Below are 14,597 nucleotides of genomic sequence, written 5' to 3'. Positions count from 1 at the left end.
AATGCATGCTGGGTGCTGTATATTTTGTATCAATTTACCAACAAAAAAACCCAAAACAAAATAATGTGGAAATAAAACTTTATTTAAATATTTGGTACCACCAATCTTTGGGACTTCACATTGACTTGTAGCAACCAAAGTCCCCTGACACCAAAGTGCCGTCTTTTTACTTTTAGTCTGTCTGTGAGTGACGAGGCGTGCGAAGGAGAGCTGCTGCTTCCCCGCCACATGATGTACACATTCACTTTTCGAACTGCAGGTTCACCGGTCCTCGGTTTTGGTACGGTCAAAAGTCAATCAAGACCACTCACCTGAGGGCTGAATGTTCACAACAGTGCAATAAAATCTGTTAAACCTGAAGCTCACTGGAGAATAATGCACCTTAATGCTGCTCAGATAAATATGAGCCACATATTTAAAGGAAACTAACTTCTTCCATTTTTATCAGAGGAAAAAAAAGAAAATCGACTTTTTTGTGACAGCGATTTACGAGTTGAGTCACTTGGATTGTTGAGTCTTCAACGAATACCTGAATGAATAGCAATATTTTCAGATATTCCCACACACAATTGAGAAGAGAATTTGCTCATCCATACAGTACACTGCCATTTTGACTTCCCTAGAAAACTTGTACTTTATGCTTGTTCCAGACATCCTAGTGAGTAATCAGTGCAATTATTGATCTGCACAAAAGCCCTCAAGCGAATATTGAATGAGGCTTTAAGCTGAGGAAATAGCTCCAGCTCCTCAGCTCAGGATGGCCCTCATTGTACGCAGGAGGTGGTGAAATGCTGTTGAGGCGGACACAATATGAAACTAAGCCAGCTGCGGGTTGACGTCGTCCTCCGTGTGTTTGCGAGGAGGCGGCGGAGGTTCGTCCTCTCCCGTGTCTTGCTTGTCTCTCTCGGCCTCCACCCAGCTCTGCGGGAGGATCATCTTCTTGGGACCATGGGGTGGCGGACCCAGCAAGGCTTCAATGTCATCATAGTTCACCACTTCACGATCCAACAGTGAATTGGCCAGCTGGAAGTATAAAAAAAAACAAACAGACAAAAAAATTTCAATAGAGGAATTACTCGGCTCAATGAGCAAAAATCGTGAAAATTCATGATCAAAAGAATGAACTCCTGACCAATATCAGCTTGTCTCTGTTGTCCAGTAATAGCTTCTCTGTGTGCCTGTACGCCCGGGCTATTAACATCTTAGCTTCCTGAAAGAGCAGACAAATGAATACTTTAACAGCAGCAAGGACCAAACCCCCCCCCCCAAAAAAAATCAATGATACTCAAAGACTCATTATGTCAACATTCACAGCGAGCTAATTTAAGAACAGAGAGAACTGCTCCTATTCTAGGACTCACATGATCCATCTGCTGCTGCAGGCCCTGGCTAAAAGGACGACGTCCCACGGCGCCACGCTCCTCCGAGTCGGGAAAAGAGACCTGCCCGACGCTGTCACACATGCCATACTGCTTCACCATGGAGTACGCCACGCGGGTCACCTTACGCAAGTCATCTTGAGCACCTGAGGACGCAGATGAAATAGACTTTATTGTGTGTTTTCATGATGTAGCCCAGTTACAGCAAAGCTTTTTAGATGCTCCCCGAGTTCACGCTGCAGATTTTTCATTAAAGCATGGTCAAAGGTGAATGTTAAATATTCAGGGTGTTACCTGTTGTGACCTTGTTGAAGGTGATGGCCTCTGCGGCCCTTCCTCCCAGAGCCATGCACATCCGCTCAAACAGCTGCTCCTTTGTGAACAGGAACTGTTCACGGGGCAGAATCTGAGCAAATCCCAGGGCTGCATTTGTCCGAGGGGCAATGGACACCTTAAAAACACACGCACAATCCATAAGAGGCCGCATAGTGTGTTGTGGTTTGCACTTCCAACGCACAACTTCCCAGACTGTGTATTGGCACATGGTGTTACCTTCATGACGGCCTCGGTGTGCTCCAGAAGCCATCCCACCAAGGCGTGTCCAGACTCGTGAAAAGCAACCACCCTCTGCTCTTCTTTAGACAGGATTTTGTTTTTCTTTACACTTCCTGAAGACACACACACACACACACATACATACATACACCCGTCAAGTTATGCCCAGGTTGGACAGCTCAGATAAGGGACGTGTTTGTGTCTCTGTACCTGCGATCACTCTTTCCACTGCATACTCAAAGTTAAAGGTATCAATGGACTTGAACCCCTCTCTGGCCGCGTGGAGAGCCGCTTCGTTACAAATGTTTGCAATGTCCGCACCTGCAGAGACAAAGAGTTCCCGGCCACAACATGGGACTTTAGACATTTTATGAAGAATTTGCAGTTTGCTGCAAGGACGCGTCGGGACATTTGTTAATGAGCCTGCAGATGTTCACAAATTGACAATACACATGAGGACAGTATGATAAATCCACACGAACCACTGAAGCCTGGCGTGAGCTCAGCCAGACGCAGAGAGTAGAAATTAGCCGGCTGGGTCAGTTTCAAGATCTTCAGATGCTGCTCAAAGATTTCCTTCCTCTCCTGAAAATGAAATATACGACATGAACCTGACACACAGGTTACAATGTACTTGAGAACTTATGACAGGAGGGTGTACACATAAGCCAGTTTGAAGTTGTGACAAGCTGATATTACTCATAAAAGAATTGGAGTTTTAACTGACTTTAACTATTTACAGACCTTATTATAGAGATTTATTTTGATTTGCACTTTTCACAAGGTTAATTCACCATAACAACTTCAAGATACCATTCAATATCTGGCAGTTCTTCAACACCGCATGTTTTTGATCGTTCGACATGCAAGAAAATCTTCTTTTTACCTTAAATTTTTAGTAGATTTTGAGTTTTAAATGTCATAAAAGATTTAGTACAGAGGTATCAAACTCTATTTACTTCAACGGCCACATGCAGCCAAATTTGATCTCAACATGGACACACCAGTAAAAGACAGTATGCTACTTTAAATAAAAGCAACTCATAACTTTCCTCATATTTAGCCCAAAGATGCACAAATCCATTCTGAAAAATTATTTTTCACAAAACCCCCAAAAAACTCAAGGAAAATACAGCCACCAGCCATTTCAGATGGTCTACCACTTCAAATAAAGGTCAGTCAGCACACCAGCCAATCACAGGGCAGGATCTCAATGTAACAAAAGCAACAATTCAATATCACCCCATTTTCAACTTGAACAGCAAAATATAGTGAAATATTCAAAAATTTTGCCATCCGTGGCTTCGTCCTGGATCAGTCCAGTGGACAAATTAGGAACAGAAATGACTTTTATTGAACATTTTTAAGGAAGAGGTTGATATCAATCTACCTATATATCAGCAAATATTACAGACCACATCTGAAATGACCCTGCCTGCACTATTTCACACTTATTTTACTCCCACTCGCATTATTTATTCCAGTTTTGGACCACAGGAGCTATGCTTAACACCCCTTGTCTAGGAGATATGATTATGGGAGGAATAGAAATGCTGTCACGTTATTCAATCGTACATTTGCATTGTGATTTAAACCGCTCACATTTCCTAAAACCAAGGCAATAAAAGCCAAGTATTACAAGTGCTCAGGACTACCTGCAGCGTGGGCAGGTCGATAAAGATGTGCCTGTCCAGTCTGCCAGGTCTCATGAGAGCGTTGTCTAAGATATCTGCTCTATTAGTGGAAGCCAGGACGATAACATGGTCTGTTGTGCCCATTCCTGCAAAAAAAAAAAAAAGGTCAAAACATCACTCATTCAAAACGTCTGGCGATTCAACAAACCGCTCTGAGCGCACAATTGTTCCACTCACCGTCCATTTCCACCAGCAGCTGGTTGAGAGTCTGCTCCTCCTCAGTGTTTGAGAAGCCCGACATGTTTGTGGAGCGCTTCTTCCCCACAGCGTCAATCTCATCGATGTAGACGATGCAGGGCGCCCGGGCACGAGCCTCCTTGAACAGACTCCTGACGCGGGCCGCACCAAGGCCTGCACACCATCACAACACAGGTCGCGTTAAACCAGAGGAGCAGCAGGACAACAGCCTCGAGTACAAGAGATGAGCAACTTTACTCATTGTGAGGGACACAAAAGCTTCACCCTCACCTCCCGATGATCAAAGAGTGACTGGATGGTTGGTTAACTCAAAAATGTGTGGATGGATTTTCATAGACATTGTCAGATAATAGCACAAGACAGAGAGAATGATTCCCTTTGTTGCATGTGAAACTGGCTAAATGCCACCGCCACTTTGCTTGTACATACCTCCAATGACCTCCACAAACTCCGAGCCAGCCATAGCCAGGAAGGGCACCTGGGCCTCAGTAGCCACAGCCTTAGCCAACAACGTCTTCCCACACCCGGGGGGCCCGAGCAGCAATGAACCTTTGGGAACTTTGGCTCCCAGTTGGAGGTATCGTTCTGGATTCTGTCGACAGATGGTGGTAAATAACCAAAGTGCCTCTGCCGGAATCATTCTTGCAGTTATTAAACATTCATGTCTGAGATAGTTTGACAAGAGCAGACTCTGTTTTCTTACCTTGAGGTAGTCAACAAACTCCTTCACTTCCATTTTCGCCTCATGCATCCCTGCTACATCTTTGAAGCTCACTCCTTTGCCCGATTTGCCATCCACAATGGTAAACTTGGCCATCTTCAGCTGATTCTGTCGAGTTATGTTGTAACATTTAATGAGTAGCGCACCAGAGCTTCGAAATGCAATAACTGCACATGCTTATTGTTGTGTGCGTGTCTTCTGTGTGCCGCTCACAAAAGCACTGAAGCCGCCTTCTCTGCCTCCCATGCCTGCGAGTCGGAAGATGTACCAGAGAATAGCCACACCAATGGCCGCCATTCCCAAAGCATAGACAGCACTGTGATGAGAACAGACGGGACAGGAAGCGATGAATGACAAGAGAAGCTGCAATTTAGCTGCATGACTGTAAATGCAAATATAATTTTAAACAATACCCATAGCACCAGAACGCCATTATGGTACCATGCATGTTTACATCAGTTGATATATAAATTAAATTGCTCCCCAAAAAAAAGATCTGCTCTGCAACAAATGAATTAAAGCTTGACAATAAGCTTTAGTAAGGCACTTCACAGCTGAATTTTTTTTAAAAAATTTTAAGAATTAACCCTTGTGTGGCATTGGGGGAAAAAACGTCCACTTGGAGTAATTTTTCCTCTTAATTTGACTATAACTTTCACTGTATTGGCTCAAATGGCATGATTTTTGCTGAGGAAGCTTACTTTTACATGCAATTTAAAAATTTGATTTTAAATTTTTCCCTCGGTCAATAATGCACTGTCGGCAAAAAAACTTCCCTATGTGGCGTTGGTGGCTGTTTTCATCCACTAACTTTGACCCCTGTAAAAATATATCAGATAAATATTTCTTCAAAATTTTTTCACATAAATCTGTTAATCAACTTCAGTCCTGATCAAAACTACCAAATATTTAAAAAAAAAATTAAAAATGAACCCTTTAAATGCCCATTTAGAAGATGAAGGCACTGAAATGGGAAAAAATACACACAAAATGACTCATTTTCAAAATAAAATGTGATCGGATATTGGATTCTTTTTACATGTTATTACAGTCTTGGATATATCAAAGGTTAGTAATGTAATTATCTTTGAAGCATATTTAGTTTTTGTGCAAAATCAGTTTAAAAAAAAAACTCCCTGTTGTGGCGTTGGTGGCTGTTTTCATCCACTCACTTTACAGCTGTAAAAACATATCAGATAAATATTTTTTTTCCGATTTTTTTACATAAATCTGCTAATAAACCTCAGTCCTGATACCAAAAAGTATTACTTTTTTTAAATTAACCTTTTAAATGCCAATTTAGAAGATAAAGTCACGGATATGGGAAAAATACACATGAAATTACCCATTTTCAATATAAAGTGATTGAACATAGGAAATTCTTTATTTTTTTTATCTTACATTACAAACATTATGAACTTTTGTGCAGCAGCAGGGATTCAGTCCTTCCAGCAGGACTTGCAGCATGTGATCTGGTGCACTTTGCATGTGTGCCCTCCACAACGGCTGCATGTGTCCACTTCTTTTTCACCCTTTGCACAAGATGCAGGCCCCCCTCTTCCCTCCTGACCTGCTGGTGGCTGCTGATGGCTCTGGCTCTTCTTCTGGTTCTGCTGGGGCAGCTGCAGCAACCTGCATTTCTCACCAGTGCGGCAGTAACTGCTGCTCGAGGAAGAGCTCTCTCCTCAACACTGCTGGAGACACCAGAGCGTTGCCCAGCTCTTCTAAGAAAAGCCTCCTCTTGTAGTGTTTTCCCTCATTCCACGAGGGATCCACCGCCAGGAAGATAACCAATGCAATAGGCTGAGACCTCAACTATGTTGAACAATGACGCCTGGGGCCACTGATTGGTCTTCCTTTTGACGCTGTAGGTGCCGACAAGCTAAAAAGATAATCGAAGAAGAAAACAATAAGTCCTGATTTCAAAACGGGAAATAGCTGCACATGGCATATGGAAACTTCATCAAAACTAAAAAATATATATCTTTTACAAGCACAGAAATTCAGTAGAAAGCTAACAGCAATAGGATGCATGTGGTAAATATGTATTGGCACATACCTTATCTTGATTGTCAACCCCGTCTTTGCAGCGGTTGTAGGCGACGACAATCTGGCTTCTGCTTTGAGCCCTTCGTCAGCGCTGGCTCCTGGTGTCTTGTGCTCAGCAGGATGGCATTTCGGCCTTGTTTCAGAACATAGCTCACAGCTGTGGTGTTCTTGGTGAAGCCAGACACGGAGGAGAGAGCAGCTCCACCTTTCACCTGCACAAGGTTGGGTGGCAGCTCCGGCTTGTTCTTTCTCACAGTTCCAACCAAGGCCAATTTCCTCTTCAGGAGCTCCTGGGCAAGTGGGTAGGTGGTAAAAAAAGTCGAGGGTGGAGCAAAGTCAGCATCGGACTCTCCTGAGGTGGTGGTGTCTGAGGAGGATGACTCTTCACTCTCCATTATAAGATCCAGGGCCTCTCTTGCACTGAATTTCCTCTTCATGTTTCTCCTGCTCTTCTCACTAGCAAATGGCCAGCAGAACTTATGCACGCGCTGAAATAGACTTACCTTGTTTATGTTTATGTTTGGCCCAGGTCAACTCTGTGAAATCTGAGTGCCAAGGGACCTCTTCTCAAGATGAAAAGGCCACCTGGCCAGCACTTTGTTTTTGTTTACTCTATGTAGACTCTGTGTAGCTCCGAGAACTTGGGTGCATGTTTACATTTTTTAGCTATATCAAGGTCAGTGCACAAAGGTCTCACACACACACACACACACACACACACACACACACACACACACACACACACACACACACACACACACACACACACACACACACACACACACACACACACACACACACACACACACACACACACACACACAGAGACACACAGACAATGGGTGATTTTGTGTGTATTTTTCCCATATCAGTGCCTTTATCTTCTAAATTGGTATTTAAATGGTTCATTTAAAAAAACATAATAATTTTTGGTAGTTTTGATCAGGACTGAAGTTGATTAACAGATTTATGCAAAAAAAATGGAAAAAAAATATTTATCTGATGTATTTTTACAGCTGTAAAGTTAGTGGATGAAAACAGCCACCAATGCCACATAAGGGAGTTTTTTGGAAAATCAGATTTTGCACAAAAACTAAATATGCTTTAAAGATAATTACATTACTAATCTTTGACATAGCCAAGACTGTAATAACATGTAAAAAAGATCCAATATCCGATCACATTTTATATTGAAAATGAGTCATTTTGTGTGTATCTTTTCCCATTTCAGTGCCTTCATCTTCTAAATGGGCATTTAAAGGGTTAATTTTGAATTTATTTTTTTTAATATTTGGTAGTTTTGAGCAGGACTGAAGTTGATTAACAGATTTATGCAAAAAAATGTTGAAGAAATATTTATCTGATATATTTATATAGGGGTCAAAGTTAGTGGATGAAAACAGCCACCAACGCCACATAAGGGAGTTTTTTTGAAAATCTGATTTTGCACAAAAACTAAATATGCTTTAAAGATAATTACATTACTAATCTTTGACATAGCCAAGACTATAATAACATGTAAAAAAGATCCAATATCCGATCACATTTTATATTGAAAATGAGTCATTTTGTGTGTATTTTTTCCCATTTCAGTGCCTTCATCTTCTAAATGGGCATTTAAAGGGTTAATTTTGAATTTATTTATTTTAATATTTGGTAGTTTTGAGCAGGACTGAAGTTGATTAACAGATTTATTGAAAAATTTTTTGAAGAAATATTTATCTGATATATTTATATAGGGGTCAAAGTTAGTGGATGAAAACAGCCACCAACGCCACATAAGGAAGTTTTTTTGAAAATCTGATTTTGCACAAAAACTAAATATGCTTTAAAGATAATTACATTACTAACCTTTGACATAGCCAAGACTGTAATAACATGTAAAAGAATTCCGATGTCCGATCACATTTTATATAAAAAATAGATAATAATGCGTGTATTTTTCCCATATCAGTGCCTTTCTTTTCTAAATTGGCATTTAAAGGGTTAATTTTTACTATTTTTAAAAATAAATTTGGTAGTTTTGATTAGGACTGAGGTTGATTAACAGATTTATGCAAAAAAAATTTCCAAAATTTTTTTGCCAATATATTTTTACAGCAGTCAAAGTTAGTGGCTGAAAACAGCCACCAACGCCACATAAGGGAGTTTTTTGGAAAAGCTGATGCTGCACAAAAACTAAATATGCTTCAAAGTCAGTTGCATTACTAATCTTTGACATATCCAAGACCGTGATAACATGTAATACATTTCTTGTCTCTGATCATTTATTATATTGAAAAGAGGTAATTTTGTGTTTTTCCCCTCCCAAAATCAGTGACTTCATCTTCTTACTGGGCATTTAAAGGGTTAATTTTTACTATTTTTAAAAAAAAATTGGTAGTTTTGATCAGGACTGAGGTTGATTAACAGATTTATGCAAAAAAAATTTGAAAAAAATATTCTTCTGATATAATTTTACGGCTGTCAAAGTTAGTGGCTGAAAACAGCCACTAACGCCACATAAGGAAGTTTTTTTGAACGCCACACAAGGGTTAAATGTACGTTCATACTTTCCAAAGAATCCAGTGCGTTTGTAGGACACTGGAATTCTGTCCTTAGTGTCAATATTCAGCTCCTCTTCAGCAGCTCGGAGCTTCTCCTCAAACTTGTCAATGTTGGCAACCTGCATCCTGTACATGAGCGCCAGCCTCTGGAAACACAAGCGTAACACAAGAGTTCACGTTGGAGACGGATTCCACTTGCTTACGGGCGCTGTAAAGTCCAACCGCGTGACTGAGCAGCGGGTGCATCATGAAGCGACACAGAAAAGGTACTGGGTTTTCGAAAGCCAATTTGCTTCACAATGTGTAAAGAACATGCTGGGACTGGCTGAACACACATTTCTAAACAAGTATACATGGAGGTGGATGTGTATCCCTTGGAGATGATCAAATCCACCCCACCCCCCCCCAAAAAAAAAAGCTTGAAACATGCAAAAGCCAATGTTTTTTCATAAACTCCCAACACAACTTACCGGCCTGCCGAAGATCACTGCGCCAGGATGCAGGTAGATTTCTACAATGTCGCTCTCAGGAACGACCTGCACACGGGACACCTCTCCCTTGGCCAACATCTCGTGGACAAAGTCGTTCCAGGAGATGTTTCCTCCGCTGGTGTTGATGGAGTTCAAGAGGCTCATGATGAGCGCTATGATGAAGAGCGTGCGCAGGCGCTCCCGGTACATCTGATCCTCCTGCTCACGTCGCTTCTTCTCCTCTGAAAGTCGAAATAAAACGCAGACGGATGTGAAGACAGACAGATACTGAAAACAGACATAAATCTGAAGCAGCTTATGATTTACCTTCATCTTCTTCTGGAGTTTTTCCTTTTGGTCCATCACTTTTATCCTTTTGCTGCTTGGACTGAGACGTACTGAAAAAGTTCATCGACCCTGAAATCAAAGAATTTCTCAATATAAGTATTTGCATAGACAGTGGAAGTGTTCAATCACACTGAGGCCAAATGTGAGTTCACCTAGCAGGTTCACCAAACCCACGGGGTTCCTCAGCAGGTTGCTTCTGATCAACTCTTTACTCAGGCCGAGCAGGCCCGGACTCAAAGGTCTGTGCAGGAGACTCTGAAACATAGAGACAAGAATTATGTTGGCTGTAGATCTGGCTTCATCGCCCTGCGGGTTTGTTTTACGCTATTTTCAAACCTGACGGGTTATGACAGAGAGGAACACCTGTTAGACGTTTCTTGATGATAAAATAACCCCATCTTTCAGATCAAACTGTTTAATTTTATGTTTGTATTTTATATCCTCCCTTGTCCATGTGAAGCAAGTAAAAACCACGTGAGAAAGAAACTGATTAGAATTATTCACATTACTGTAATTAAGTCGATTCAATTCAGTACAGTCTTTCTGTATTATTCTTATTTGTAGTAAAAATGTAATTGCTTATGTCACTATATTGCAATAAGAGTGTTGTAAGTTGTGCTGAATGAAAAATCATTTGCGAGATCGTACCAATTCCAAAAATTTGCAAACAAGAACAATGCAATTATTATTTGAGACACGCACCAAAAATATAGTGTTAATAAACTACTCTTCTCTCTTCATTGAAATGTCAAACCCATTAATGTTCTCTGCAGTTAATTCAACATTTCGAAGTGAGTGTGAAGCACCCTGAGATGTCATTAAAGTCAAATAAAAACATGTGGGCTGCATAAAGTGGGGCTTTTTTTTTTTTTAGTATTCTCATCTCAAAATCAGAAGATCATGGGTTAATATACCGGCTGAGTTTGTCTGTATGGAGTTTGCATGTTCTGTCCCATGTGTACATGGGTTTCCTACCAGGCACTCTGGTTTCCTGGCTCCAACAATCCAAACACATGCATGGACGATTGGTTGTCTTTCTCTGTGTTTGTCCTGTGATGGACTGGAAACCTGCTTTTACCCATGGATGGATGGATGGATGGATGGATGGATGGATGGATGGATGGATGGATGGATGGATGGATGGATGGATAAAAACGTTTTCCATCGTATCCAGTGAACTCATTGATCAGTACAACAGAGTGCGAGTCTCGATCTTACCTCGATCAGTTTGTGCGGGACCCCATCGCGCCTGTTGTGCACATTTCTGACACAGACTCTGGATGTCAGATCTTTGACAAAGAGTCTGGATGTCAGATCTCTGACACAGATTCTGGACGTGTGTCTCTCTGCTAACACTTGACAGCTCCTCCTGGAAAGTGTCCACAACAAACCCCTGCTCTGCTTCCCACAAACACCGCCGCTGTGCGACAGTAACAACGCAGACATAGCGTCGGATTGAATTCAAATGCAAGCTTAGACAGACGGTTGCGGCTCCATGGCTCTCACTCCCCTCCCCGGATCTGGGTTTTATAAACTTGTTTGTCCTCCTCTCACTCGGCGATCGGCTCAGCTAGCTTGCTAGCTAGCTCCGTTATTCAACCGTGCAGCGAGCTCGTCCGTCAGCCGGGTTGCCATGTCTGAAAGACCAGGCACAATAACAAACATGCTCGGTGTGAGAGAGAAACAAAAAATTTAAGAAAAGTACATAGAAGCATCAACATAATAACTTAAATTCAAATAAAAAGATTACACATCAAATTTAATCAGATTCTTCACTTAAGGCTTTTATTTTCACAGATTTAGTGTTTGTGCAGTATCTAATTGAGTCTGTGTAATGTTAGGTTTTTGCAGATTTGCTGGATTGTAAATGGCATTTCGCTCAAAGACAAATAAAATAAATGACAAACATTGTGTTCACAGGCACATCATCAAAAACACTGAACAAAATTAATTGTATTTTGAGAATGAGTTCAGTGTCTATTTTTCTGTTTAATAAAAGAGTAGGGTAATTCCAAAATATCTGACACACACTATGATTTTTAAAATCTTAACAGATCAAGAGACAACAATACGGAAGAGTATTCTGTGTGGTGACAGAATGAATATAAAGGGTCAACATTAAGCATTTATAACAGTTAATGGGGTGGCAATATTTCCTAAGATACCTCTCACACCTTATTTGAGGTATAGAAGTTCTTTATTATTATTATTTTTATTGTTGTTGTCGTAGTTGTTATTACAGCTGCAACTGTCTCAGAACTTTGCTTGTTCTGAGACAGTTGCAGCTGTGTTGCTTGAATCAAATTTGTCTATATAGTAACACATTTAAATGTTTTTTGATGATAAGTTCAGAGTGGCATTTCAAAGGTTGGAATCTTTATCCACGGGTATCATATTATATTAACCCACAACACTTCAAAAGCAAGCCAATCCGCGGAAAACCACGGAGCTGGCAACCCTTTTGGTCTGCCGGAAACATTGCGTTCATTTGTTGCAGGGTCTTTTTTTGCACGTAAACAAGCAGCAATATATTTGTGTTCTCTCTTCATTCTTAAAGCCAATGGCTATTTATGTTCATCAGATACATTTTATTTACGCACCGGATATTTTGTAAAACGGATGATACTGTTACTATTATTGTTGATATTGTTTAACTTTGAACTCCACATTTCCGTGTTGATGTTAAAGGTCCTGAAAGCTGCGTACGAATTTGCGCAGGATTTATGCAATACAACGTAAGACACACGCCTTCTGACAACGTTTCTGTTAAACTCAGTGAACTCGCTGCACCGACTACAAAGTCAAATTATGCACTCTCTCAAGCCTACATGCAGCAAGGAAACCATTATGTGTTTATATACTTGCCCTCGTGATGGCAATGATTATTTAGCAGCCACTTTATTAGGTACACACGTGCAAGTCTAATATGATCCTCTACAACAGCTCAGCAATACAATCCGTCTTTGCAGCGGTAACTCGGCAATATTTGCGGTTGTCAGATGGGTTTATTTAATTAAATAACCAGGAATCAAAAATTAAAAGAAATGAAATACCTGTCTCTGCCACATTACATATCTCTGCGGATCATTCCACAAATACATGACAATTTGGTGTTAAATTATTTCTAAAATAATCCAGCAAACACAAATGTCCCTACTTTTTGTGCATGGTTTGTATGAGAATGTGTTTTAATCAGTAATGTGCAGTGAGAAGTGTTTCTATTTGGCTAGTCTTCGTGTGCATGCTGATGGGTTGGCCAATCTATTAGAAACCTGTCATTGTATTTACTTCCAGCTCTTCCACTGACATATATGAACGCTCATTTAAAGTGGAAAGCTCTCAGATGGCCAATAACCAAAGAAGACCCTATTAAATGTGTGATAGCAGGATTTACAACAGAGATGGTGTACGTAACTACGCAGTTGAGGTATATTGTGTTTCAAGTGAAGTGGTTGGTGAGTGTTTAATGCAATGTAGTTAAGGGAAAATGCATACGCAGCTTAATTTACCTACTGCACTTGTAAATTGAATTTAAATGAAAGAAGTTAGAAAGCAGCAATCATAAAAATCCAGTTGTAATGAGTGTAGACTCTCCCGCCCAGCATAATGAGAATTAGAACACAGAAATTATCCTTCAGATTTTGTTTTTGTATACAGCACACAATCAAATCTACCGACACTCCAAATTATCCGAAATCTTTGATAACTTGCATTAGATATGTGGAATATTTTTTTCCAGCAGATGGCGCTATATATTTACTTTATTGAGGGAAGTGTTCGTTTCAGTAGATCTGTTTTCATTTTGACAAATAATACACTTGAGCACACGTTATTTAGTCTGGGACAGAAAGTCGTGGTACTATCAGACATGGGCCAGCAGACTGCAGTTTATCGGCAAACTGATCCTTCCTTCATCAGAATAAACGCACCGTCAGTCTTTCACATCACCGCGGATGTTGTTAATGATCGCCATTGTAAAAATCGACGTGTACAGGTCAACATGAATGGCACACCAAACCAGCCAATTACAATAGGGACGTTTTATTTTCCTCCAATAGAATCCTCCGTATCATTCACTGGCGTTTCAGTTTGACCGAGGGTGCGTCAGATTTTTACACCGGCACGCTCCGTTTACCACCCTGCGCAGTGTCGTCTGAGCCATTTCCTGAATTTCAGTTCTGACCAATACTTTGAAAACACAAAAGTATCCGTTGACTAACGTCCAAGCATGTGATCAAAACGAAAACCCACCGATACGCGTACATTCACGAAGATGTACAAACTCCGAAGACGAATTATATATTTCGCACGGATTCCGTAATTGACAACTTTCGGAAATGCGCACACATTTGGTGTAGATTCGTGTTGTACACTGTAATTCACATTTAAAATCAATTCTGACACGTCTAAACCTATAAACTTTATGCTGAAATAAACAAAGTTGAACGTCTTCACCAACGTACTAAACGAGCGCGTCCATCCCCCGTACTCCATTTCCTTTTCTTGGTCCTCCAACTATATAATGGAGTGTGGTCTCTGCTTGTGAAACTGTGACATGTGAACCGCCACGTTGGCGCTTTGGTAACGCGGATTCTAACGCGGAAGTAGGCTATGAGGAGGATCCAAAATGGCGTCAG

The 14,597-nt window shown here is 40.8% G+C and overlaps 1 protein-coding gene across 1 annotated transcript; it reads right to left on the bottom strand.

Moving 5' to 3' along the window:
* Nucleotides 1–61: 61 nt before the first annotated feature.
* spg7 (SPG7 matrix AAA peptidase subunit, paraplegin) lies at nt 62–14,446 on the bottom strand. The gene is made up of 18 exons (XM_080502057.1): nt 14,424–14,446; nt 11,179–11,597; nt 10,113–10,215; nt 9,940–10,029; nt 9,613–9,854; nt 9,149–9,288; nt 4,761–4,863; nt 4,530–4,655; nt 4,256–4,418; nt 3,806–3,979; nt 3,590–3,714; nt 2,417–2,519; nt 2,145–2,255; nt 1,932–2,047; nt 1,674–1,830; nt 1,362–1,525; nt 1,133–1,210; nt 62–1,023 (listed from the first exon to the last, which is right to left on the bottom strand). The coding sequence occupies exons 2-18, from the start codon at nt 11,404–11,406 to the stop codon at nt 817–819; spliced, it is 2,430 nt and encodes an 809-aa protein (XP_080358183.1). The 5' UTR covers nt 11,407–11,597; nt 14,424–14,446; the 3' UTR covers nt 62–816.
* Between the last annotated feature and the right edge of the window lie 151 nt (nt 14,447–14,597).

The sequence above is a fragment of the Blennius ocellaris genome (genome assembly GCF_963422515.1).
Source record: "Blennius ocellaris genome assembly, chromosome: 1".
Classification (NCBI taxonomy): Eukaryota; Metazoa; Chordata; class Actinopteri; order Blenniiformes; family Blenniidae; genus Blennius; species Blennius ocellaris.
Note: the sequence above shows the minus strand (reverse complement) of the source record. Positions and strands in the feature narration are given on the sequence as shown.

What these genes read in the sequence shown, in the direction of transcription:
- spg7 (XM_080502057.1), bottom strand. Translation starts at nt 11,406, where the DNA reads ATGTCTGCGTTGTTACTGTCGCACAGCGGCGGTGTTTGTGGGAAGCAG. An exon ending in CTTCAACAAGGTCACAACAG is followed by an intron (nt 1,526 to 1,673) that starts GTAACACCCTGA and finishes CTGCGTCCTCAG; the next exon opens with GTGCTCAAGATGACTTGCGT. An exon ending in ACAGAGACAAGCTGATATTG is followed by an intron (nt 1,024 to 1,132) that starts GTCAGGAGTTCA and finishes TTATACTTCCAG; the next exon opens with CTGGCCAATTCACTGTTGGA.